We start from the raw sequence: 27,988 nt of genomic DNA, 5'->3' as shown, positions 1-27,988 counted from the left end.
ATCATGAAGAGACAAAGTGACAGAGATTATAAAGACACTCTATTAACACAAGACAGAGAGAGGTACAATGCGAAAATTTCAGTCATAAATGGTGTTGATCCGTATGCGCTAAACTGAGCACTGATTTTGCAGCTTTGGCTCAGATACTGTATTATCCATGTGTACCATTATCTGGTATTGGCTAGGAGTTTTAACACATGTAAGCAATTCCGAGCCTGGAAATATGTGCATGAATATGAATATACACGGTATGAAAATAAATAAAACTCGCGTGAAAATTAATGAAACAGTTAATGCGGAACTACTTTATACGCGGGTTCTTTAGGGACATAATCTGAGATTGCAAGGCTGTAATGTGTGTGTGTGTGTGAGTGAGAGAGAGAGTCGCGGGCGCGATCGAACAGTGGAAACAATGTTGTTTTTGTATGTTTTTAATACCTCGTCATTTTGTACATACAGGACATCATTCAAACTGCAAAGTGTTAACTTATATTTGTGTACACTCGCAATAAAAAACAACAAATTCTTGCGTGTTTTGAGGGAGTTTCTTTCCTGTTTATCCTCGCCAGCCATAACCTCCATCGTTGTTCTGACAAAAGCTTCGTCTTGTCACATTCATGAAGTCTAATGACGGGTATACTGTAAAATCCAAATTTAACTGAACCTCCGGCACGATTTGAACATCCATTGACCCAGCAGGAGATGACCATTTTCACTTTATATCACGAAATTAACTCGTTTCAGCTTCTTCGTATAATGTTCTGCCCACAGCATGCCCACAGAAATGGCGCCGGGTCGGCAAATGCCCGTATGTTGTGACGTCATGTGGGAACTATGTATATATTAAATAGTTCACCCAAAAATGAGAAGTTGCTGTTAATTTACTCACCCTCAGGCAATCCAAGATGTAGGCCTAGGTGACTTTTTTCTTCAGTAGAACAGCATCTCAGATTTAGCTGAAACCGTGGTCATAAAATCATATCAATTTGAAAGTCAAAAAACATACAAGGCAAAACAAAATTAATGCCCGTGGCTCCTGTCGATTCATTGAGGTCTTATGAAGCCAAACGATCTATGCAAGAAACTGAACATTATTTACAACATTCCCAGCAAACGTCTGTGCAACGTCTGTTGCACAAACGTCCCAGCAACGTCTGTGGCACGTTGCATTATTTCTATGGCAACGTCGCTGTCTACGTGCTCGCAAACAACGTAGAATTGTAAGACGCGACAGGACTGTAGCAACGTTGTTGCGCGACATTCAGCAACTGAGAGACGACGTTCTGACAATTTTTTGTTTTTATGCTAGATAGGCCTATAGATATCCCCCATTTAGCATTTTATGTTTTGAGGTTAATTTTTGATTAGTCATATGTTAGATAATTATATAGTTTTATTAAATATTGTTTATCCTTATTATTATTTAATGTGGCTATAAGTAAATTAGCCTAATTATAATCAACACCTGCAAGTGTACACTTTGAAGTGTAAAAATTACAGAAGGTTACGTTAATTCAACTTTATTAAACTTTATTAACTGCATATATGGTAATCAAATTGCACTTCCAAAAGTCATACATTTGTGAAAAAAGAAAAAAACTAAATAAATTAATATACAAATTTCTTTTTAAGTATAATAAATAAAACATAAAAAGCAAAGATCAGAATATTTAATGAACAAAACCGGTTCTGTACATGGCAGACAGTAGTCGAAAGCCGGACGATAAAATTCGGTAACGTTAAACGGAAACAGTCCAGGAAACATACACAAATCCAGAGGAGCAAAGAAACGAATGAGACTAAAATAAATAAATAGCAGACAAATTAAATGAAAAAGTGCAAGCGAGGCTACATTAGTCACATTAGAAAATAAAGTTGTAGATTGTGTTTGAATAATTACGTATCTTATTTAGCTGAAGTAAATAAAACGCAATACTCACGTATCCTTGCTCGATGAAGAACGAGACAACACAATGAGCCCAAGGGGCGGTTGAAATTTAAAAGTCTGATTTTCGCGCTTCAGGGCAGTGACGAGTACATAATGTAGTCCAGTGGTTGGTTGTCAAGACACCGTTGGCACAACCTTAAGCAATGGCCCTGAACGGTGGTTTAATGTCAACATTGTGACAACGATGTAACAACCTTCACCAACGTATTTATAGCAACCTTTTGGCCATGTTAATAAAACGTTGTTAGAAGGTTGGGTACGTTGTGCCAACGTTCTGTGTTTGCTGGGTTATATACTGTCTATGGTTATTACCTGTAATGCAGAGAATGGGCAATCGGTCCTGAGCGCGTTCACGACAGTCTGTACTACTCTCGAGCGCGAGCTTCCTGTCGCTTTATGACGCAAGCGCGTGAGAAAGAGATGTTTGTTGTATATTTCGTTTGTAACGCTAAAGGAAAACACTAATAGTGTAAACTGCTGTAGTTGTGAATGTGAGATAAAAGCAACACAGACGTCCTCCCTCTCTGTTGTAAACAAACACAGTGTCAGCTCAAAAGCGACAGAAAGCTTGCGCTCCAGACTGTCGTGGACGCGCCCTGTACCGTTTGCAAAGGCTGTGGATTACAGGTAACAATGTTGTAATTAATGTTCAGTTTCTTGTACAGACCTTTCGTTTCGCTTCATAAGACAGTGTGTCGTCAATAGTCACGGGTATTAATTTTGTTTTGCCTGTATATGTTTTTTGACTCCTAAAGTGACGGCAGTCGTTGGCTTGCATTAAACGAATCACCAAAAATCACGGTTTCATCTAAAAATCTTCTTCTTGTGAGATAAAAGTCACCTATACATATCAGATGGCCCGAGGGTGAGTAAATAAACGTTACATATTTTGTTTGTGCGTACCCTTTAAGGAGTAACGTTAACGTTAATGTAACACAATAGCTCTTTTGTAGGCCTATTATTATTATTACTTAAAATTTTAGTTAAATGTTTACATTATAATGTTTACAGTATACTTCTGACAATCAGCTGTATTGAAAGTCATTCTTTAATCTCATTTGCTTGAGAATTTCCCCTCAAATCAAAGATCAATAAAGTGCAACCTTTTATCAGTCTGTGCTGCAGGTGTTTTAAACTTGCACACTTTGATTGATTGGAAGTAACAAATACAACGGCTGTCTCTCTCTTTATAAATGTATGACAAAATGTATCCTAATTTGTGACATTATTGAGCAGTTTTATTCCCCCAGACTTCACACATCAACAGGTCATGTCACTGCATGGCTAACTGAGTCATGCTAAAGTTAGACAACTAAAATACTCAATAAATCCTTCCTCCTTAGGGCAAGTGCAGTCATGTGACCACACTGAGAGGTGATTGGCTGAAGGCAAACTATGAAATTATGTCACAGTTTGTGCCAAGTGGAAGGTACCGTACTTTCCATGTTCTGCTGAAGAGCATTGATAGGCTACTCATTGGGGGGTGGGGGGGGGGGGGGGGAGAGTTTCCAGATCTCACGCAAACAAAAAAAGTCTTTGTAAAATGTGTTGCAACATTGACCATGAGTTTTTCATGCAGGTTGTACCTAATCTGGCCCGTAAATGACTTTAAACTATCTAACCCAATAAATGTTGTCAGGTTTGAAATTATCATCAATCTGACCAGTCATAACCAGTTCCTTTGGGAAAACATTTTTACAGTGCGCAGTTAGAACAATGAAGCATGCACATATTTTAAAATGGTAAGCTTACTGTAGCATATGAAAAATGCAGTTTGTGTTGTTTTAAATAACAAATCATCTTTTATTTTCTTAATTTTTATACTAAAGTTACATACTATTTTTTACTAGATCTGCTTATGTTTATTCATGCACATACTGATTCATTTATCACAGCATTGCTAACTTAATCTTCCATTTCATTTAAAGTGTATTTCTACTTATTTTGCTCTGCAATCCTTTACAGTGTATGGAAAATTTCAGTTTCACAATTTTATAATGGATTAATTTTAGTTGATACTAAAATTACCTAATTTTCTCTCCCCGAGATTTGCGTTTTATGTTGATCCAACTTTGTTTTCTTGCAGAGAATCAATGAAATACTTAGTCCATCCATTTTTATTAATACTTATTAAAAGAGACTGAGAAAGTTGAAAAAAGCGGCTTTTATTTACAGCTGTATTGCACAAATTAGCACAGAAAATTTCAGTGCAAAATACAAAAAGATACATTTAACAAACAAACAAACAAACAAACAAAAAAATTATCATTGTGCTACAAATGTACTGGGTCCTGGGTGGCGTCAGATCGGGCAATGCGGGTGTTCAGTGCAACAGGACTGAAGAGACTCAGTCAGAGGTCCAGTGAGAAATACACAGGTTGGCCTGAAATCCATGGATTTCCCTCAGAAAAAGAAAAAAAAGGTTTGTTCTTAAAGGGCTAAAGAACGGGAATGCTGCTAAAATTCTTCAGCAAAGGCAGAGAACGAAAACGTGGAACATGACACAACGCACAATAGCATTGAAAAACGAGGTCTTTGGTTTGAGTGGTAAACCTGGAACGGTAGACAAGCTAAACATTATCATTTTGGCAAAGAGAAACAATCTAACTGATATACAAACAAATTCATATGATAACAGGGCCAAGTGGAATATCTAACCGACGGATTTTTACACACACCTTATATATTTATTTCTTAAACTTTCAGCAATACCTTTCATGGTAGGTAGCCAACACATCAATTCATATTTACTTAATTCTTTGCATCTAAAAATACATCATTACACCAACATACTTGACGACTCATCCTGAGCCTTGTGCATTGATTACTGGAATACTGGGACAATGGTAAAAAAAAAAGTAAAGCCAGGAGAAGAACCAGTAAGCTGAAGTAAAGATGGAAGACCGGTTTGTTCAAGAAATCTACACAGGTGTATTTCCCTTAGTCCCTGAGGCTGGTTAAAGGCCAATTAGACAAGCCAGTTTGTAAGACGCGGGGTAAGGCGGGTGTTGAACAGTGGTTGTAATGTGTGCACTACTAGTGGATATGGGCAATTAACTAGAACACCGTGTCCTAACCAGCCGCGACGGCGACACGCGACGATTGTATTTTAGAAACAGTTTCTATTTTTCTGCGACGTCGTGCTGGAACAACAAACACAAAGTGTGGCAATGATGATCTCAGGTACTGTTTATGTGCTTTATTTAATGTTAAAAGCATGCAATGTGACTTTGAATATCATTTAGTGCTCCAGCTTTGTAGCTTTAAAAGCATCAATGGATAATTTACCTCAGATCTTGAAATTAAACAAACGGAAACAAGAACGTTCAAACTGTGAACAAACAGTGTATTCTTTGACAAAGATTGTTTTAGTAACTCAGTAGCCTATGTATTTTTAATGTTTAAATGGTGTAATATTTGTCAATTTGATTATGTAGAACTTATCCATTTTCTTGCGAGTGCCGTTAAGATTACTCTCTGAGACTCCGCCCACGCGCTGTTCTGATTGGCTGTGGGTTTTGATTGATTTTAACGCAGTCGCGTCGCGTGTGGACAGACAAATTATTTGTCGCTGGAATCTTATCGTATCGCGTCTGGTTAGGACACGGTGTAAGGGTTGCACATTCATTCCCAAGTTTGGTGTAATAAAAAAATCCTGCTCTTGAACAAGGCACTTCAACGTGCATGATCACTTTGGGAGAACATCAAATAACTAAATGATAAAATCCACATAACCCCTTGACCTAAACTAGATTCACAAGGCATAAGCACAATCTGTTGGAACATTAATGGAATCATTAAAATTTCACTTTTGCTCTTGTTTCCCATTTCTAATTGAGAGACAAACAAGGTATCTAACAAATCGAAATACCAAATGTGGAATGTTTCCAACGTTAAAATAACAAAAACGTCCATGTTAGTTACACATACTCACTACCTTTGCCTGTCAAATGAGATATATTTTTTTACTGGTATTCACTTACATAAAATAATTAATATACTGGTCTAGTACCTGAAGATGTTTGTCAGACCTTTTCACATGACTCCTCTCTAAACACTATTGTAATGCGACACTTTGACCTTTGCATGAAAAGCATTGCAGACAGAGTACTGGCAAAGCGGAAAATAGTGAAAGTAAACAAAAGGCTTAATGCACATTTGAGCCTATAACTGGAAAATTACATGCAAAACGTATATTCACAAAACGTTACTGCTCAGGATGCAAAGGTCAGCTGCAAAAAGGGTTAGAGTTGAAATTGTTTGAAATTTGAATATTACATTATAGGCAAGGATGTATCAATGGGTATAACTATAGGTGCGGTTACGTTAGCAAAATGTCTATTGTTAATAGTGTTGCTTACAGAGAAGTCACTTTCGAACCAAGCAGCTTTCTGTCAGTCAAAGAAGTGAATTTGTATGACTAACTTGAACATGAACGAAATCTGTGAGGAGAAATATTTCATCCTCGCACGAAACTCCCGTACATGTGGTTTCCTATTGAAATGACTGGGCAACGGTAAATGCAACCGCACTTTAAGGTTGCGCCCTCTTGGAAAATAATATTTTTGTCATTTTTGTCATTTTTTTCTTTGCTCCAGTGCAAAATTATAGCAGAAGTTTCTTCCAAATGGTTGCGTCAGCAGCAATGCACTTAGATGGGAAGTAGCAGCTAAACTATAACTTTTAGTAGTGCTTACTTGCCATTGTCTGCCTTTAAGCAAAACAGTATGGACTACTGAGTGAATGTCATATCACATAATTAATATTCATGAGCCAAATGTGTCCCTCCCCCTTGTGCTAACTTACAATGCTAAATCTGCATGGAAAGCAGCAAGAGATAATGAAGTAAATTGGTGCTTCATAGACTTCAGTTTTTTGGTAAATGTTGACACGAGTCATGTGAAAAGGCCTTTCATTATTTGGCTTCAAAGTAAAGATGTACTCTTAACTTGGAAGCCAATGTCAAATCCACAAAAGACTGGCTAAAGTTAATTCATCGTGCAAGTGGTTTTTGACAAAATAGGTAAAATCTCTATATATTGTTGATTTTTTCGGTCATGTTTTCTCAAATCTCAAATTTCATTTTCTGTTATGGGATTATTATATAATATTTAATCTGATTTGTATAGACTACGCAGACCAAACGCAAGTGCAAACTTGGAGCCAATGAACACGTTACGGAACCAATAATGTCCACGCTTGACCGACTAACATCCACGTTCATGAAATTAAAAACAAGATGTACAAATTAAATACAGTGAAAAATAAATATAAAAGCCATGAAGAAAAAAGACAAGGTAAAGACAATAAAGGAGAGACAAGTCAAGGGCAAACAGGCAATGAAGGCACGGTTTCCACTACGTATGAGGTTTATGCATTGCAACAAAAACCTCCACGTTTAAGTCTTGTCAACACAGCATCTAATGGCTCAGCTTTCCATGTGAACGCAGGAAACTGCTGTGAGTCAGTCTATGGATGGCCGAGGGTTCCCAATTAATATATCCGTCCAGATCTGCACACATCCCGACAGGTCCAAAGCTGTACGCCGTAACCCGGAGAGGTTGTGGAAGAGCAGCACTGCTGTTATCCCTTATTATGTACATATATATACAGTCAGGAGAGGGAGGGGGGGTTGTACGTTGCTACACGTTTGCTGCTGGGCATTCAATGTGTCAATCATCTTCTTCGCAGGAAAAACTGTACTAGACGTCCGATCAGGTCGTTCATCCACATGACGATGATATGTTCGTTGGGAGGGTGCAGCTGGGCCACATTGTTCCCGCCCGGACCACGCTGTTAGGATGAAAGAGAAACAAGGTATTTAAATGAGAATCAGAGGAATAGTACATATCTTCAAATAGACAAATTGCAAATCAGAATAGAGACAAACGCTGGAAACTAGCATTTTAGCATTTCCGGTTCCATCGTCCTGAAGTCAGTGTTGTTTTTTTATAATGGGTTTTTGGTTATATGTCTAAAATAAGGCCTGTGGTCAACACAAGATCAAGATATTTTTACGTTTTATTCTATGACATAAAATACATCAGTAATACCCCCACCCCCCTCCTCCCCCTTTGAGATTTTTTAAAGCTTTTACGTGTCTTGAAAAAGGCAGGTAAACTCATCTACTCGCTAGTTCGCTTTCACAGCCTCGTTGTGTTTATAATTGTGCTCTTGCAAACTATTCTAACTCAAACTTTCAGGTTTGTGTAGTTCGTTTATAGCCTACGTTTAGCTTTTCACTTCTGGCGATTGTATCATTTGTGAAGACTATCATGATGAACGAAACGATAATCCAAAAGCCAATGGAAAAATCCTATTGGGTTTGTGTCGAGGGAAACTGGGTGATGCGAACCAGGTTGGAAACTGCAGCGCTCTATTGCATTTGTTGCCATTTTTATAAAAGTGGTGTTTTAATAGCTGTGATGTTGCTAAATTGGCATGCTGGAAGTATAGTACACTACCTCTTGATGTTACATCTATCCTGTAAATTCAACACATTTGGTAAATGCTAAAATCATTTTTAGCAAAGGGGCTGATTTTAAATCGCAATGCTAAATGCTCCAAGTTTACCTGACTAACTGACCCGTGCCTAATGTAGATACAGGCACATGCATATTAGTGCACGTACGCACATTGAAATAATTCTGACTCATATCTGCTAATCTTTACGGTTAAGAGCCGCCCAGGTAAGTCCTTCAGCTTATATCGAGACACTGTGCACCATGTTGACACATAAAATACCATGTTGAGACCTTGATGCTTTGAAGGATTTACAGTCTCTTTACGGCGATGAGATCTACAACAAATGCAATACAGGAACTAGCAGCTGACAGGTTATCCGGTAAGCTCCGAGTCGAGTTAGATTTGGCAGCGGTTGACCTGAACCAGGTGGCCTCTTTTTGGCCTGTATCTCAGCACTCGCGTTCACCCGGCGTGCTGAATGACTGCGATAAGCAGCGGGGGCATTTCCCCCAGGAGACTGGCAGGAACTCGTGAGGAAACACACTCTACAAGTCTGAAAAACTGAGGAGAAAAAAAGCCTTTCCTGTAGAGAATGAAAGGAGGATGAAAAACACCAGGCCTGGGCGTCTCCCCTCACCTCCAGGATAATAATCTGCAGACCCAACAATCAACAGACTGGGAGAATCTCATAAAAAACATCTCTGTCATATTTCACCCCACTATCCAAAGAAAAATATTTCAATGTTTTAGATGAAAAAATGTATGGGAGGAGAGCATTTAAATGAATTATTCAAGGTGATTTACTAAGGTTTGCGCTTGTCAATTTACTGGCATTTGCCCCATTATTTACCGACCCACAAAAAAAGCATGCCTTAAACCAGTCTTTTTTATACATTAACATATTAAATTATATAAATAATATATATATATAATGAATTTAATATTAATATAAACTAAAATATATAAATGTTATCTTAATATTATTTTTGATATTTATTTTCTGTTATATTTATACCAAAAAAAAGTACAGTACTGACAAGTTGGGGTGGGGTGGGGGTGGGGTTAAGTGCTTAACTATTATGCTAATAATGTTAATATTTATGCATGCATAATATAATTTCTTCTGGTTTTGGGGTCAAATATGGCCCATTTTTAACCCATTTTAGATTCACTTTGCTATCGCACACACGTACATTAATTAAATCGCTAAATCAAGGCAGGTGTGTGTCTATGAATACAATGGGCCTGCAGCATGTGGTCTAAATCAGCCCCTGTCATAAAACACTTTCTTTACAAACAAATGCAGAGAGTGGAAAAAAACCATTTAATTCAGTAAAAGCCCTGCCAAAAATCACAACGTGCCCAAGGAGGGATTGTGTATTCAGCCAGAGGAAACAGGTGAGGAGGAAGTGGACTGAAATGGAGGAAGATTTCACTGTGTGTGTGTGTGTGTGTGTGCGCGTGTGCATGTGCATGTCTGTGTGTGTGGTTATACGAGAGAATCATGAGTCAGTACAGTGACTGCAGCTCTCAAACTGAATGTACTTCAAAGAGAAAGACTTGTTTCAAATGCTGAATATTTTCACATGACTTTCAACTTGAACGTGAGTCAATGCTAAACCATGCAATTCAACGACTTCCACAACAAAACAACTCCTGAGGTCATTGAGTTTAGTTGAACCAAATTCAAAGGGCATTTCAGAGAGGAAGCTGTACCGTATTTTAAACCTGAAGGAAATTTTATCTGAAATACTACGCTTACTGTAATGGGTTTTTTAATGGCCATTAGTGATAACGAGAGTAGGACTGTCATTGCACAATATAAGTTGTGCATATCAAGCGCACAATGCATAGGCCAGCTGTAGCGCGATTAACATGCATACTTGCTAAAAGAAGCTGAGCTACTATTACATTATAGGTCTGTTAGGCTGTGTCTACATTAATCTGGATACATTGGCGTTTTCATTTCAAAAGCTCTCTGTTCACACTAGCGTTTCAAGTGCTTTCCAAAAGTTTCTCTACACACTGATACATTGGAAAACGCTTAAATCATCTAACTGCGCATGCATAAATCGTAATAAAAACTCACTGAGATGATACTTAAGAGACCAGACATAAAATTCTCACATTGTTTATCTGGCACAATCATTTTATAAGCAAAATATCTTACCGCTCACTCTTTGTATTTTCTAATACCTCCCTTTTCACAGTCCACACAACAACACAGAAATGTCGCTTTCAAATGTATCCACTTGGTTGAGGGGGGAAAAGCTAAATTTTCACAGGACGTAAACACTGGACGAAAGGCCAAAATGTGGAGAAAGAGATGTATTTAAAATGTATCTGGATTAGTGTAGACGTAGCCTTAGTCCACATTTGCAAAAAACACTGGCACAATTTCTATCAAAATTAAAAGCATGCACTTGACATATAAAAAGGACATATTATTGAATCAACCATTTCGAATTCAGAGTTTGAACTTTCCATTTTAAAATTTGGAGGGAGATTTAATGCTTCTATTAACCCTTTGACACATACAATCACACCAGTGTGATCAGAATGTTCAGTGCGTCATGTGATCAACTGCTAAATTTAAATTCAAATCTGCTTTTGCACTTTGGCTAGCGCCGAGCCATCTAGATCTAGATTGTGTCTAGATTGTTCAGTGTTTTCAACCACACAAAGTTTATTTTTCAGACATTTAATTTCACACAAGTACTTGTAATATACTCACTAATGTCGATGGAAGTGGCAATAATGATCCTTTCAATGGTAACTATAAAGTTTACTCTATTCTTCTCCTATTTCACCGGCCATTTACTTTTATATCTTTCAGAAGAAGTGGATGAATTTTCATTGCCTATTGCCAATTATAAATCCCACCAACATGATCAAGATGTTTAAATGGCAAAATACATTTACTTAACACATATTTGAAAATCAGAATATCAGAAATTTCACAATACAGTTAAGTTAGTGAATACTTTGAATAAAGAGGAAAAAATTCAATAAAACCAACGTATTAGTCATACAGCAGTGTGTCATGTGACAAGCTTGACGTCAATATGAACATCCTCAAACAGCCAAATGCCATCATATTTATTGGTCTATCACTAGTTTACCGTTGCTGAATATTTTCACTTGACTTTCAACTTGAACGTGAGTCAATGCTAAACCATGCAATTCAACGACTTCCACAACAAAACAACTCCTGAGGTCATTGAGTTTAGTTGAACCAAATTCAAAGGGCATTTCAGAGAGGAAGCTGTACCGCATTTTAAACCTGAAGGAAATTTAATCTGAAATACTACGCTTACTGTAATGGGTTTTTTAATGGCCATTAGTGATAACGAGAGTAGGACTGTCATTGCACAATATAAGTTGTGCATATCAAGCGCACAATGCATAGGCCAGCTGTAGTGCGATTAACATGCGTACTTGGAAAAAAAACTCACGCCAAGGGCTCAGCTAGAATATTATATCTTGCCTCATGTGTGAAAGGGTTAACTGCACACAGATATCAGCCAATCTGAACACCCTCAAACAGCCAAATGCCATCATATTTATTGGTCTATCACTAGTTTACATAACCATTCGTATGTTGTTACGAAAGAGCAGTTGTGTTTTGCATGCATAACACAAGCGGGTCAAGAAAAGGCTCTTGTTTGTGATGTGGTAAGCGCATCTTCAAAACCAGCGTGACACTGCAGATCGAGTGAAATGACAGGGGCGCATCCCTCTAATCAAGCACAATTAGCTTATGCGCCGCAGCGGAAAAACACAGACTTATTTACTATTTCAGCCTGGTTTGAGTCGACACAGATCTGCGCTCGTCTCCTCCATCTGGGATCAATTCGTCACTGTTAGCTTTAAAAACAATCTTGACACAAAAGATGGTGTTTATCTAGTTTGCTATCTGTAGTGGGACGGGGGGCAAACAGGGAGACCGTACGAGAGTAAAAGAGTGGCATCCCTGACTCATCTCGCATGGACAAAGGAGTCTGGCGTGGCAATAAACCCGGTGACCACATGCAAGAAAAACAGAGCTGCCACAACTCAACAAAGCCAGAGCACAGCAAAACAATCCTCACAGACTAGCGAGCTGCTAATGCATTCACAGATGGCTGCTCCGCTATTGCCAGAGCTGGTAAAAACCAATGTAATACAACACAAGCGCATGTGCTTTCAGTTTACGTGGAGGAATAGCATGTGACAAACTCACGGAATAGAAAAACATAGAGAACAAAGAAACTACACCTAATTAGCTGCATGTCAGCCTGCAGTTGCACTGTCAAGTTGTAAGATGGGATATATATTTATAGAATCAGTGTATGCAATAAAAACAATAGGGAAAAGTGCAAACAGATGCAGAGGAAGGAGAATTATGGGACGTCACAAATCAAAACTTTACAATAAGGTTCCATTTGTTAACAACAACATGAACAGCAGCATTTATTTGATCTTAGTTCATGTTAATTTCAACATTTACTATCTTAAAATCCAAAGTTGTATGTTAATATTATGTAACGGACCTGAGCTAACATGGACTAACAATGCATTTTTATACACTAATGTTAATAAAGATGAATAAATACTGCAACAAATGTATTGCCAACTAAATGTAATGTTAACAAGTGGGACCTTATTGCAAAATGTACATTAAAAATCATTTAATAATCCTTATAATAATACTAATAATAATAATGCATGTTACTGGTCTTGATTCCTTGGGGCACAATAACTCGAAGCAGTTTTACATCATCTGACTTTCTAAAAATTGCATCTAATTCACATCCTAAAACGTTTTCCAGAGTTTTAATTTTTAATTTACCACCCAAGTACACAACATATTAAATGCACTGTACTTGCACGATCATTTTCATCCACATCATATTAAATATGACGTCTACCCTGACTAAAGGCCCGGTCACACCAAGAACGATAACTATAAAGATAACTATAACGATAACTAGATTAGCGTCCACACCAGCAGACAATAACATTCTGTTTATTAGAAATGTGCTCTGCAGTTTTATCATCTGCTGCTTCAAATGCTCGAGCTCTTTAAAATCAGGTGGATTATGATTGGCTGTGTTTTTATTGTTCATCATCTAGGGAAAAAAGGGCGGGTCAACCTGTCACTCACATGAGACCGACCAATAGCAAACCACAACTATCTAATCAACTCCCCATGGACAAAACCAAGTCCCGTCCTACATTTTTTCCTGTTCTTGTAGAGAAGAAACGACTATCGCACCTTCCGTTTCATGCCGACTTGGTGTGAGCAGGCCTTAAGGTCAATTGAAGCTTTTTCTACTTCTACAATGACTCGTTTCAGGAGGGACAGTCGAGTTACTTCTGACTTACTGGTAGTCACTCACACAGCACAAACCCTCAGGGAGACAGTAAGTTTGCAGCATGCTCGGACATAAACGCATGCAATCATCTCCTGAGAGGTATCCGCATGACTCAATAGAAACTTTATCAGCTACAATGCACTAGACTGTTCCATTTCTCCAGGGAAGAGTCTTGCAACAAAAGAGCATTGATGCAAAGAGCTGACAAAGGTCCGTCATGTGCGATTTTGCAGGGCGAGATGCAGACATTAGCGGGGCTGGAACAACAAGCGCGCTCTGTGGCCAGACATCTGCTCTGCATTAGAGCGCTGCTTACTAACAGAGTGCTAGCATGTCACACTAGCACTCCTCAATCGGTGCTGGTGTACCGAGAGCCAACCCTGGAGAAGTGCTGAGGAGAGGGAACGATCTGGAAACAGACTTTATAACACTGCACATCGAGGACAATTATAGGGTCTCCAACAAATCCCAGCTGAAGTTTTTGATTATGTTTCTATTTATGAGAGGAACTCGAACTGAAAGCTCACACGGGTTTCTTGCGTCGCTGCATTTAATAAACAAGACTGCCAAAAGAGATTTGATTGCTCATGCTTTCTTAATTTAGTTTTTATTAGTGGCATGCATTATTATTAATATTCCTCTTACTTAGTGTTAGATATTTGAATAAAGCCCTAACAGTAAGTATTAGATGTTATTAAACATAACTCGTACTGACTGAATTGCTTTTTGAATAGAAGAGGTGTGATATTACTTTTCAAAGTGATTGACAAGACCTGTCAAATTTAATCAATACAACTATAACTCCATGGGCAGTTTATAGTGAATACCAATTTTTCTAGTTATTCTAGATTTTAAGTTCTAAAATCTTTTAGAAATCGTGAGTAAAAATTATTTTTAGAGTGTTCACACTTGTAGTTCAGTTCTCTAGTTTCATTTGGTCCGGACCAAGAAATCTAAATAAAACATTTAGTCCTGGTTCGCTTAGCATTCACACTGTCATTTTTGACACTTAATCTAAAAGATCTAAAAAATGGCTTTTATAGCATGCGTAGTGTAGCATAGCATGAGTAGCATAGCATGCGTAGCCTACATATGATGGTATTCTGACCAGGAGTCAAAACATCAGCAGGAATCCCTCCATCACACACACATACAAAGATCTGCTGCGGTGAGACGCGGTTCTGATGCCGGTACCGAACTGTGATGGACAACATCACGATGATGAGAAAAAACAGGCGTGCGTTAGCATTCTGTCCGGTTTAGGGTCACATCTTGTGACATCATGTCCTGTTTTTGGTTCATTTACATGTCCGTGTTGCATTCATATTTCATTTGAGCCACACCAGAGTTTGTTTGTAAGTGGACCGAGACACATCTTTTCAGCGTCTCGGTCCACTTGTTTGGTGCACACCAGGGTTCAGATGGCAGCGTTCACACTTATTCAAATAAACCGCATTAACAGAGCAATCGCACCAGAGTTTGTTTTAATCAAAACAAACATGGCAAGTGTGAACACACCCTTAAAAACCATTATCAGGAAATCATGAAAAAAAACTGGGGCCTTTATTGTTGCTGGAGTCAAAGAGTTTGAGAACCACTGATCTACATCAGTTTATTTGTTACACTCTATCAACCATTTAGCAACACCCAAGCAACTATAGCAGTCCTCAGAGTTTCACACAGGCACGAACCATTCATATTTTATTCAGTTTATCATCAACCCAAATGCATCAAGTCAAGATTGCATGGAATTTTGTTAAATCTGAAGTTTCAGGATATGGAAATACTGCAGTTCATTGATAGTTTCTCCAATCAGCCATTCCAAAATGTGCTTTATAGATGTCAAACAAACATGGTCTAAATAAATAAACAAACACACAGGAGCGTCAAAACAAACTCCTGAAGTGACATCACAGACACATGAGAAGAGAAATAAACAAAAGTGTGGAGTCCAACCCCTCCATTTAGATGCTGGCAGGCCGGTTCCTCTCTGACCCTGACTGTGAGCGACTCTCGCTAGGCCCGAGTGCGTCTCTGTGGCGCTGAGGAGACTGACCCGCTGCATAATTAGAGCCCAGAGCTTAACCGCAGGGTAAACATAATGAAGCTGAGCTGTCCCAGACACATACAGCTCTCTGCCATGCAACCCTCCCTCTGTCCCTCTTTTTTCTTCTCTCTTTTCAGATGACCCCTCGGCCTATTAGAAACTCCACCAGGGCTATTAGTCTGAGTCTTGAACAGAAGTGGGCGGTTTAGGGGGGTTGGGATGAATTCTGCTCCTCCCGAGATTCTTCTGAAACACTATTGTCACGCGCACAGTCCTGTAATGTAAGGACTGCTTGTTGTGATTCATTAAATGCGTCTCATATTCGAATGAACGTCTTATACTTTGCTTCAAGATTACTTTTAAGTTTTGCGTGCTTTTAACATACAAAATAGCCAAAATCATACACCTGCTGCTGAACTTCCAAAGGCGCCTCAAGATGACTTTAAAATAAGACAAACAGATATTAAGGGCCAGATTTAGGCTACTAAACAGCACAATTCCCAAAAAAACGCAGATGAGAGTAGACATTTCTGATTCAAATTGAAGAACACAGCCGGATCATTTCCATACTGACCAACACAATCTACCAAGAGCAGCGCAAATTAGCGTCTGGTTTAAGACATGGGGCGGTAAATAATGGCGGTATTAGTCCATTGACGGGCGCAAACCTTAGTAAATCACCTAGCATGATTCATTTAAATACTCTCCTGCTAACTGTTAGTAAATCTGGCCCCAAATGTGGTAAAAACAACTAAAAATCAAGACATTTCAACTTTTTCTTCTTTCAAGAACCTGAATTCATACAGTCATTACAATAAGAACTATTTTGGCCAAACTTAATTTAAAAATTTGAAAATGTTGATGCAAAATATTTTTTTTCCAGCATAGATCCTCCTTTTTTGCTAAAGGGCCTTCTAAGGTCCGACAACCCAGGGATCTCCTATGATAAGGCTACATACAGGGTGTGTCTGGACAAACAGAAAAATCCAGCAACAATGAATCACTCCCGCACTGATGAATCAAGAGCACTTGTTTACAGTAAATGTGTCACTCAACATTCTATAAGAATATCTCTCTCTGACGTCATGCGATTGCTCTGGAAGGATATTACTTTAAGTGAAGAAATAACAACAACAAAAGATTGCCACCGGCAGAATGAAGCATTGAACATAGTTTAACAATCAGATGAATAACAAATCATATTCACGCTAGCAGGAAAGAAATTAATATTTCATTCAGCAAGGATGCTGAAAATTTAGCTTTTTCATCACAGTAATAAATTATATTTTGAAATATATTACAAAAGAAAACAGTTGACTTAAATTGCAATAAAATGTCACAATATTACTTTTTACTGTATTTTTTGATCAAATAAATGCATAACAGACTTTTCAAAAGAATCATACCGACCCCAAACTTTTGAATAGTGGTGCATTCAGAAAATAAATAAAGGTAACATGAAGTAGATGTTGTTGCATAAAAACATCTAAAACTTATTGTTAGACTTTAGTTCAAATACAATCCAAAGTATGAGCAATAAATAGTGACTGTTGCCTTAACAAACACCACTAATAAATGTGGCGTTGAGCGGTTTATGAGCACGTCTGGACTCTTGCCTACAGATAAATCTTTCAAGAGGTTTGCAGGTCTTGCTCACTTAAACAATGACTAAGGTAATTTTACGCAGCAATAATCAAACAATGATAGCCAGGGTAGATAAGTTTCTATTTGCATAGTGAGCTCACAGAGACAGCCTCAATCAAAACTCCTACAGAGAGCGACTACAAGAAACTGTTCTTCCAGAGTCATACCAACTTAATATCCTCAAAGAAGTTTGTAATTCTACATCTAGCCAAGAAGCGATCATAAGTTAAGGCCTGACACAACATAATAAACACAAATACTGCCAGACAGAACCTTGTCCAACTGGACGGCTGCCCAAACAGGAAGCATGATACTGTATTGGAGTCAAAGAGGTGAAAGACTATAACTCTTCAACGGAGGTATCAATTATCTCAGATTTAACCCCTACAAAAACAGAATCTTATCAGAACCAGTAACGTCACAGAAAAAAAATGTGTTTGCATGTTCATATAGATAATCAAAGGTGGACATTCTGTACTTGCACGGCGATATTTGCATAAGGAATACATTACACAACTTATAACATCGTAACACGAGTCAGCACTTCAACTGTATAAACATTAATTTCTTATCTGACAAGGCCATATCTATATTACATCAGAAAATGTATTAATTGCTCATCAATGCGTAGTAAATAAATTGCGAATAATAAAGTGCAATCACATTTACTGTTGGTCTGCGATTGAAATTTCAATATGAATCTGTGCTTTTGAGAGTTTCACGTGATGGTAAAACTCGTGTTCATGTTGTTCACGCGAAATCGCCATGATTACCAACAAAAAAGCTATTGGTTTGAAGGTGACTTTTGTGTGAGCTGTGCTTCACACATCGCTACGCTACTGGCAACTGACAAAGGACATTTTTCACACACAAAAGTGTACTTAAGTATTGCTAATGCTAATTTCATATCCCTTTTATGGGCATCCTCCTCCTCACACACACACACACAAAAAAAGTTTAATAAAATATAATTTTAATAAAATATCCAAAAGAAAAAGTGGGACTCCATAGAAGGACCATAAATCCCTTAATTAATAACAGTTACTACTGTTTGTATAGCAGGGTTTCTGCAGGTTTTATGAAGGTAAATGTAAGACGTTTTTAAGACCTTTTTGAGACCAAGTAAAGAAAATTTAAGGAATAAACTGAAGGGAATACAATACGCAATATGTTTTCTAAATGTAAATGTCTAGGGAGAAACACAATGATTTGTATTAGAAACCTTTAAGAGTTTGAAAATACAACTTCCAACAGATATCTATTACTATCTATTACTAACTTGAAAACCTTTGCTCTCAACCACTAGAATATGTAAATATCTTTTACGGTACCTTCTGATCACAGTGCTGTTCTTTCTAAGTATTGTTTTCTTGCTTTCCAGTGCAATTGTCTATAGATGCATTTACTGGAGATGCAAAATGACATAAGATGTGAAGTCTTGTTTTCTGTGAAATTGATCAAAATGAAGCGAGTTTATGATTAAAACAAGAACAAATATGCCAATGGGCTCACAAAAATCAACTTAATTCAAAATAAAGTTCTCGTAACTCGTTGACATATTTGTTTTTGTTTTAAGCATAAATAATTCAGTTTGTTAAAATTTTCAAGACTTCATTTTACATGAGCATCTAAGTCAATGGACCCTATCTTGCACCCAGCGCAATTGACTTTGTACAACGATGCATGTATCATTCCTATTTTGCACCCGCGCACAGTTGACTTTTCCCTCCACAGACGCACGTCGGTAAACTTGGGAATGAACTTGCTCTCCCTGGGCGGTTCAGCGAAAAGAGGAGGCGTGTTCCGGCGCAAACGTTCCCTGGTGCTATTTTGCAGGTTTAGAAAACAATTCCGCCACTGACCAGGAAAAACCTAGTCTAAAGTCGGTGGCGCGTTGCGCATGTTATTCATATGCTATTTTAAGGGCGCATGCTTGGCCGTAATGTAGCGTGTGCACAACGTGCATAAACTTTGATTCTCTCATCTACATAGAAGCAGCAGTTTTAATTTTTGCAAATCATACATTATTACAAGGAAAAATATTAACACACGAGGGAACACATTGTTGTGTCCATGAAGATGTGAAAAATAGGCATAAATCTAGCTTACACATTTACCCAAATTATTATACGCCTGTTTAACCGAAGCTAATCTGGGTGGGTTTCTCCATCCCCAATGTCACTTCTCTGTGTTTTACGGCCCTGACGAGAACGTCGGTCTCCTCGGCTGTGAACCGCTCCTGTCCTGCGTCTGGCAAATCCGCCGTTATAATAGCAACCCGCCATTGAACAAGCGTGCCTGCTCTTAAAGGGAATGTGAGACGTCGCTCTGATTGGTTTATTTCACGTTACGCCCAAACCACACCTATGAATAATGAAGCTACTTCAGACCAACCCATTTTAGATTTGCGTCGGGTGCAAGAGTCATTTATCCCGCCGGTATAATAGCAACAGCGCCCGAGACCCGCCCACAAAGTTACTTGCGTTTTGCGCTTGATATTTGCGTTTCAAATCGTTAAAATAGGGCCCATCGTATCAAAGAAGTATAGATATTTGTATTGAAAAAAAAATACAAAAATACTGAGGAAGGAATGCCATGACTATGAATTTAAGACTTTCTGCTCTGATTTAAGTCCTTAATTTGTGTTAGGGCAAATTAAGACCCGCAGAAACCCTGTATCGTCTAGTAATGGGCAATGGCATCAATAAAGACAAAGGGTTCAAAAAACAAAGTGTGAACACCATATGAGCCTTGATCCACTATGAAGAACCTTGATTTCTTGACTGGTGCTGGAGTGATGCAACATTAAGAAATACAAGTTATGAAAATAAAGCTCCCTTCACAGCGGTGGAGTAAACATTTCCCTCATTAAGGCCCTGATCTGCAGAGACTTGTGACACTGCTTTCGTATGTGCGCTCCCCTCAGCAACACCTGATTGAAACTGATATGAGACGGGGCGGCTTCCAAAACACAAACGCAAACTGGCTTCTCTGGACAGACAAAGCGAGTGAAATCGATACTCTCTAGTGAATGAAAATATTTCATTTTTAAATCTAGACTAAGAACACATCTCTTTAACCTGTCATACATGCAACACACTATCAATTTATATTGTTTAAATCAGTTAAATGATTGCTAGGCTGCATAAATTAGGTCAACCGAAACTTGGAACACTTCCTAAAACACCCGATGTACTTGTTACATCATAAGAAGAATGGCATCTAGGCTGTCTTGTTTATTCCAAGGTAACCGTAATCAGCCGGAACCGGGAACACTTCCTACGACACCCGATGTACTTGTTACATCGTAAGAAGAATGGTATCTACGCTAATATTAGTCTGTCCGTCTCATCCTTATCCTGAGGTTACCGTAGTCAGCCGGATCCGGATCAGATGTGGACCTGCACCTAGACACGACCTCAACGTAGCCCTGAACGTCAGCCGAGATCCTGTCAACTAGACAATCCCCTCGTCACAGATCCTCAGCAGAGACCACAAGAACCAGACCGGTCCTCCACACAGACCCTATGGCCAGCTTCGGCTCCATACCGGCGTGATGAATCTGATCTTCAAGCAAAAGGAACTGGATGAATATCTGAATGCTACCGATCCTGTTCTGAATTCTGACTTGTGATGCAGTCTGAATCATAATCGCACCGTGTTCGTTCGTTGGCCAGAGGAAAACTGAAGCTTGGTTTCTCCCAAATTTCTCCATTCTGTCACCTGATGGAGTTTGGGTTCCTCTGGCTTGCTTAGTCGGGGACACTTAATATTCCACAATATTATTGATCTGACTGTATGAGAACTGAACTGAACTGGACGATGACATAATTTTTTTGCAGAACTGCTTTATAGATGAAATGAACTAGTTTAATAATTGATGATTGTTACAACGGAACTGAATCAACACTGAACTGACTTCGGCTGAACAACAGCCGAAATGCATCATTTTCCTGTTTTCACTGTAAAGCTGCTTTGAAACGATCTCTATTGTGTGAAGGGCAGTATAAATAAAGGTGTCTTGACTTGACATCATCGTCGATCTCCTGCGCTTGATCCTACAGTGTCACACTAGGACCTTAATATTACCCACCCCTTGACAGTACAGGCTGTTGAACTCGTCTCCGATGCGCCGCAGCTCCTGAGCGACCGCCGTCTCTGGCCGCATGGCTCCAACAGGTGCTGCCATCTGCGCGTGCTGAGGGCTATGTTCGGGGAACCATACCTCTGAGAAACACAACGAAAGGCAAGTTTAAGACACTCTACAGGCCTGTACACACCAAGAATGATAACTATATTAGCTTAACTATATTAGCATCCACACCAGTACACAATATCGTTCTGTTTATTCTAAGCGCGCACTTCTCTGTCACTTTAAATGCTTGAGCTCGTTACAGCAGGATGGATTCTGATTGGCTGTCAATGTTTTTATCGTTCATCAGCTGGATAAAATCGTTCTGAAAGTGATATTGTTCCAACAATATTGTTCCTCTGTGCCGTTATCCTTATAGCTGTGTTGTTAACTCTGCTATTCTTTAATATTGAGAATGATTTTTAGAACTATCAATTTTTGTTATCTTTTTAGTTATCGTCGTTGGTGTGAACGGGCATATATATATATATACGAACAAAAATTTACATCACAAAATTCTAATTTTTTATATGCATTGATATGCACGAAATACTCTTTTTTTTTTTTTTTTCATTTAAAGGGATTTAAAAAATAAATATTATAATGAAAGTTCCCTTTTGTCTTAAAACAATGTCCAAAATAAAGCTAGGTCTAACACAAATTAAATTTGGATTAAAGATTACAAAAGCAAAAAAAAAAAAAAAAATGCACAGAAGGCCAGGGGTAAACAAGCTTAATTTCATGAAAACAATTACTCAATTCTACTTTTTTCTAACAAACACCTCTCGTGTATTGCATGGCATCCTCTGATGCAAACAACCACCTCTGCAACCTCTGGTTTAGTTTTTCCACGGCCAGTAGCATGATTTAATATTTGCCGACAGCTTCTGTCAGTGGTAAGACAGTAGCTGAACGACTGAGGTTATTATGAGGCTAAACACTAATATCACCCAAATTCTGTCTGAACTCAAATTGATCTCCAGCTATGACTCAAGCGAGAAGCCGTTTGACTGTTATTTCTCATGCTCAATCATATTAGGACCATTGGATACTCATTTCCTTTCACAACTCCGCTAGACCTGTTCGAGTTGAACCAGACAATATCTAAATATCACTTTAAGTTTTAGTCAAGACTTTCACCTCATTCTCTTGTGCCTTTAAATTACTACCCAGAGCCAGCAACAACATCTCAAACGAGGACAAAATCAGTATCGCAGTAGTCAAATTGAATGCATGCTCCATTCTGGTTTCGTTAATCACGGCATCTTCATTTATTTTTGGACCGAACATAACACGTCTGACCCACAAGAGGTCCACAAAAAAGGGCACAAAGTTCATGCGTGTAAATTCAAGACCTTGTGCCAAAACAATGCAGCAGCTAAAGGTATAAACAAGAGCCACTGGTAGAGGAACTCTCCTGTCGAGCGAGCAACAGATGAGAGTCTTGATAAGTTATTGTTGTTTCTCTTTGCCATTAAGAGTGGCTACAGGAAGACAATTATCGCCATCTCATATCTCCTGGCTCTCAATAGGGAAAACAGAGATGGTTGGATCTCATGTCTAGCCTTCACAAAAGACTGGCTAGTCTATTTTGACTGCGTGCACTAAGGCTGATTCTCTGACTGCCTTATTGAGGCCTCGTTGACAGTGAAGGTAAACAAGAAGACAACAGGCAAATCAGCTTACTCCATCAGAGGCATTATGAGAAGATGTGTCTCAGGTGTATTGGGTTTGCAAGATGTTGTGAATTGACCAAGCAGGCCTTTCACAAACACACACACACACACACACACACACACACACACACACACACAAAAAAAATAGTCCAAGCCCAAAATGGCTAAACACTAAGCTTTTAATGGTCTTAACTACAATGCATTACTTAAAAAGCCATTGCTGTCTCAGAAAAAATCAAAAAGCCAGAATGAAGTTTTTGGCAGAATATGGAAAGTTGTGTGTGGATTGATGAATCACAATGAATCATGAGTTGCATGGTGATTCTCCAGAGCCGTGTTTTTGAAAATCTGCTGAGAAATATAATAATAAATGCATCTCTACCACAGTGAAGCATAGAGGAAAATGTGTCATTGGGCCTTTTTAGCTTTTCGATTCACTGTGAAAAGTAACTGAATGCTTTGAAGTAGAATATTGCAGAATGGTTTGCTTCCCACATATGAAAAGTTGTTATCTAATGAGGAATGATCAACAAGACAATATTCCTGCCCAAACTGTAAAGACAACCAAGAAGTGGCTTGAGAACAAGTCCATCAGGCTCACGGTTTGGCCCGGTCAGAGTCCAGATTTGAACCCTACAAGTGAATATTTGGTTTCATATTAAACTCAAACGAACTGGGAGACATTTTTCATGAACTGTTTGAAGCCATTAACATTGAGTGGAACAATACTGACTCCTGTAAAAAGCTATCTGAGAGTTTATCTACAGTATTTGTGCAATTCTTGCTGATTTCCTAACCAGTGATTTGGAATGAATAGTTAAGAACATTAAAAGACCACTAAATATTTTGGTTTAGCCCTTTTCTTTGTTTTTGCCCAGGAGTGTATAGACTTCAGAATGCATCTGCACTTATTTGCCCTAACACACCCTCCTAATGCAGTGAACATTTTGATCTTAACAGAAAGGAAATTCAGATTATTTCTTTTAGAGAAGCTGTCACAAAGATAAATGAGCCGACTTGGCTTTGGGCAGATATGTCCTGCTTCAAAATGAGAAGAACATGCTTTCTGGAAGAGATTCTCAAGACAAGTGCACTGCCAAGCATTGAAACACTATGCTTATCACTGTGCTAATGTAGAAAACTGAGAGCCAAGTTAAACATCCAAAGCTTTTAAATGGATTACATTAATAAACAGTGAGTTGTGACAATATTAATATTTTGATGCACCTTTACTTGTACTATCTTTCACTGTTTATTGTGAGGGTTTTTCTTAAATGGATAGTTCACTCAAAAATAAAAAATTCTGTCATCATTTACTCATCCCTTATGTTGTTCCAAACCTGTATGAATTTCTTTCTTCTGCTGAACACAAAAGAAGATATTTTAAAGAATGTCGGTAATCAAACAGTTGATGGTAGTCATTGACTTCCATAGTATTTTTTTTTTCCTACTATGGAAGTCAATGGCTACTGTCAACTGTCTGGTTACCAACATTCTTCGAAATATCTTCTTTTTAGTTCCAACAGAAGAAAGAAACCCATACAGGTTTGGGACAACATAAGGGTGAGTAAATGATGACAGAATTTTCATTTTTGGGTGAACTAATCTTTACAGATCCAGGGATATTTGAACTAATTTAAATATTTTTAAAGAAAATCTGTTTTATATACCTGTCCACGGACCCCCATGGCCAAAACCAAATTGTCCCTTGTCCTAGGGAATAAAGTCAGAAATGGTAATAGATAATAATAAAAAATATATATTATAATGGGCTTTTTTTACTTGAAGCCCCATAAATGATCAATAATCATTCATAATTAATAATTTTGTAAAAATTTTAGAACGCGCGTGTAGAATGATAAGTCACACCAGGGCGGGAAAATGCACTCGTCTGCTTTGATATTTAGATCTGCAATAATCAAATTCTTAACGGACTAATCCACTGAAAAAAATGCCTCGCTATCCGTCGCGTCAGGCGTCAGTATTGCGTTTACATACCACAAAATGTTGCTTTTTTTTTTTCGCCAGGGGGCTCTTACCATCATTTTGGTCATCTTGCGCTTCGGAAATATTAGGCATTAGAGGGGAACCTGGCACAGAATCGCTGTCGACGGAAAAATAGCCACTAGAGGACCTGGAGAAGGTTCTGTACATCTGTGACCTCGATTGGTGACTATTCGACATGGAAATCCCTCCCCTTAACGGGTCCCCATCGCTCGGCTGAGGGAAGTCAAAGTGCTCGCCGCCGGTGCTCTCTCCGATTCCCCGCGAGGCCGGGTCATTGGGCAGCGTTTGCTCTCTGCAGAACAAACAAAACACTCGTTACTGTCTTTTGCAAGCGTTTCGAAGAGGAATTGTGTGGGTTGTTGTCAAGGGGCTTAGAATTTCCCGTCTATTTCGTGGGGATTAACATGCGTTTGAAAACTTAGCTTGCAGCGAACTCTATAAAGTGGTAACCCGGTGAAGTGCGTCACAAACGAGCTCCACTTCAACTTCCTATTTCTTCCTTACAGCAAAACAGTCTACATTTTTGGGATAAAACTCTATAACGCGCGAAGCGATCGTGTGAAACTGTAACTTCACTTCGAAATTGTACCTCCGAGCTCGCGCTGTAGCGGAATGTACACGCATTCTTTGTTTCCAACTTATCTAGAGAGGTTTATTATGTCTGGCTTTTTAAAATGAAAACACATCCCTGTAGAGTTCTCACTGTAAACCAAGTAAACATTGTCAGTCACGCCGGCTTGGACAAACGTCGAAGCAGCAACAATGACAAAACAGCGACACATGTATAAAAGAGGCTACAAAACAAAGAAGCCAAAATAGAACAAACTCCCTGTAATGCTGTTGTTGTGTCACTTACCGCTATATTTGTTGCTCTTGCAATTGCCAGTCACTACTTGATACCGATACGAAGCCTAGCATACTTTACTGTCTGCTCAGTAGACGCGCGAGTTCTATCTAAACACGCGCGACTAGATCGCGATTTTTTTTCTTCGGTTTTCTTTATTTCTTGCTTTGATGTCATTTGTCAGCGAACTGCAAAGTCAGCATTTCACTGACAGTAATGAATGTTGTACTGTACGAGGGGGAGTTTGACGCAACTAGATTGCGATACCTTTATTTTTTATTTAGTTTCACTTGTCAGCGATCCGTAATGCTCAGTATTTTACTGCTAGTATATACTATTGTACGAGCGAGCGTGGAGTTTTTTCGCGATTTATTTTCACCGAAATAGAGCGGCGGTGAAACAATATCGTGCGCACCAAAACAAAAGTTTCCTATTAATAGGAGCGCGTCGACGCCTCCAAGTGTTCAGGCAAGCAGACAATAGCGCAAACTTATGCGAGTATCAATCTAAACAGACCGACAGACTGAGACGATCGTAAAAGAAACACGATCGTAAATAAAAACGCGCATCGCACAGCACATTCCAAATTACCATATTTTCCTTCCAGGAACATTTCGAGTCTTATTTCGAAAGTAAAACGCGAATAAATACAGCTTTTACTTTAGTAGGTAGGGTATAACTATAGAGCTTTAACAACAACCGCGGGTTTTATCGTTTTTACACGTTTATTTTGAGTGGATATAACGGCAAAGAAAACAAAGCAAACAGGTGCCTATCGTTATCCATTGCAAAACACAGTTGAATTATTCAGTCTGGTTAAATGTCAACACGGAATGGCCACTGAGGGGAGTGGACTCGTCTACTACATCTCAACTTTTGTTGTCTTTGCGACATTGTTTAGCTGGACACTACAGGCGACCAGACAGCGCGCATCTGAAGTTTCGCTTTTTTTCATTTGCCGCCGCGCGCAACTTAAGTGTTTTGTGCGCTATGCTTCGCCAGAATAAAACCTCATCGCGGATAATAAAGCAATGCGGACTTGATAAATAAACAAAGCAATACCCCAATTTCACCCATTTTGGGAGGTTTTAAATCACGGCGATCAAATGTTAAGACGCGTATATTAAAAGCGTATAGTCCTTTTTGAAAGACGATCTTACTGTTGAATTATGCAGGAAAAAGCGCAATAAAGTTGCCTTAAAGCCGGCATTCAGAACGATATCCCAGTATGAACTCACCTGGACGTGTCTGACATATCCGCGTAGGCATAAACGCGTTAGCGCATTGTGTTAACGATGAACAAGACAACAAAACGAAGGGTCAGTTTACAAATATCCAGAGATTAAAAAAAAAAAAAAAAAGTTATTAAAGAAAAAAAAGTACAATTCCAATCTCAGACAATCGATGCCTCTAAAACTCTCGATGATTTTGCTTCCTTTGGAGCAGTTGTCATATAAGATCCTGTTTGTAAATTGTCCACAGGATTGTTTTGGAGTGTGTCTTTTGTCTCGGTCGTTTTTAAGTGCACTTCCTCGCCAAGGCTCAGTCTCGTGCGTCTGCTGTGCGCTCGCTGCAAGTTGTTCTGAACTCTATTTACTGAAGTGAATACACAGAAGAAGCCGAGTAACCACGCCCACTGGGGGATGGGCTTCTAATGGTCAAGCCCAGATTCATCACATCACAAGTTCCAGCCTCCAAATGTACACAAACACTTTAGATTAAACTAGAACAAAAGCACTATAGTTCTTCTTTCGCAAGGGCTATAGTCTCCCCTGTGGTATATTTCATGTACAATCTGATTGAATAATATTTGATCACAAGTGTCATGCAAAAGCACTAGTTCTTCTTTTGCATGGGGCTAGACTCCT

At 38.7% G+C, this 27,988-nt stretch overlaps 1 protein-coding gene across 1 annotated transcript; it reads right to left on the bottom strand.

The window, feature by feature from the left end:
- Window positions 1-4,091: 4,091 nt before the first annotated feature.
- Window positions 4,092-27,710, bottom strand: bcl2l11 (BCL2 like 11). The gene is made up of 4 exons (XM_084093466.1): window positions 27,359-27,710; window positions 25,309-25,568; window positions 21,555-21,688; window positions 4,092-7,741 (listed from the first exon to the last, which is right to left on the bottom strand). Exons 1-4 carry the CDS (start codon window positions 27,373-27,375, stop codon window positions 7,625-7,627), a joined length of 528 nt encoding a protein of 175 aa, XP_083949592.1. The 5' UTR covers window positions 27,376-27,710; the 3' UTR covers window positions 4,092-7,624.
- Between the last annotated feature and the right edge of the window lie 278 nt (window positions 27,711-27,988).

The sequence above is a fragment of the Abramis brama genome (genome assembly GCF_963993115.1).
Source record: "Abramis brama genome assembly, chromosome: 19".
Lineage (NCBI taxonomy): Eukaryota > Metazoa > Chordata > Actinopteri > Cypriniformes > Leuciscidae > Abramis > Abramis brama.
The sequence above is the reverse complement of the archived record's forward strand: the minus strand, read 5'-3'. Positions and strand labels throughout refer to the sequence as shown.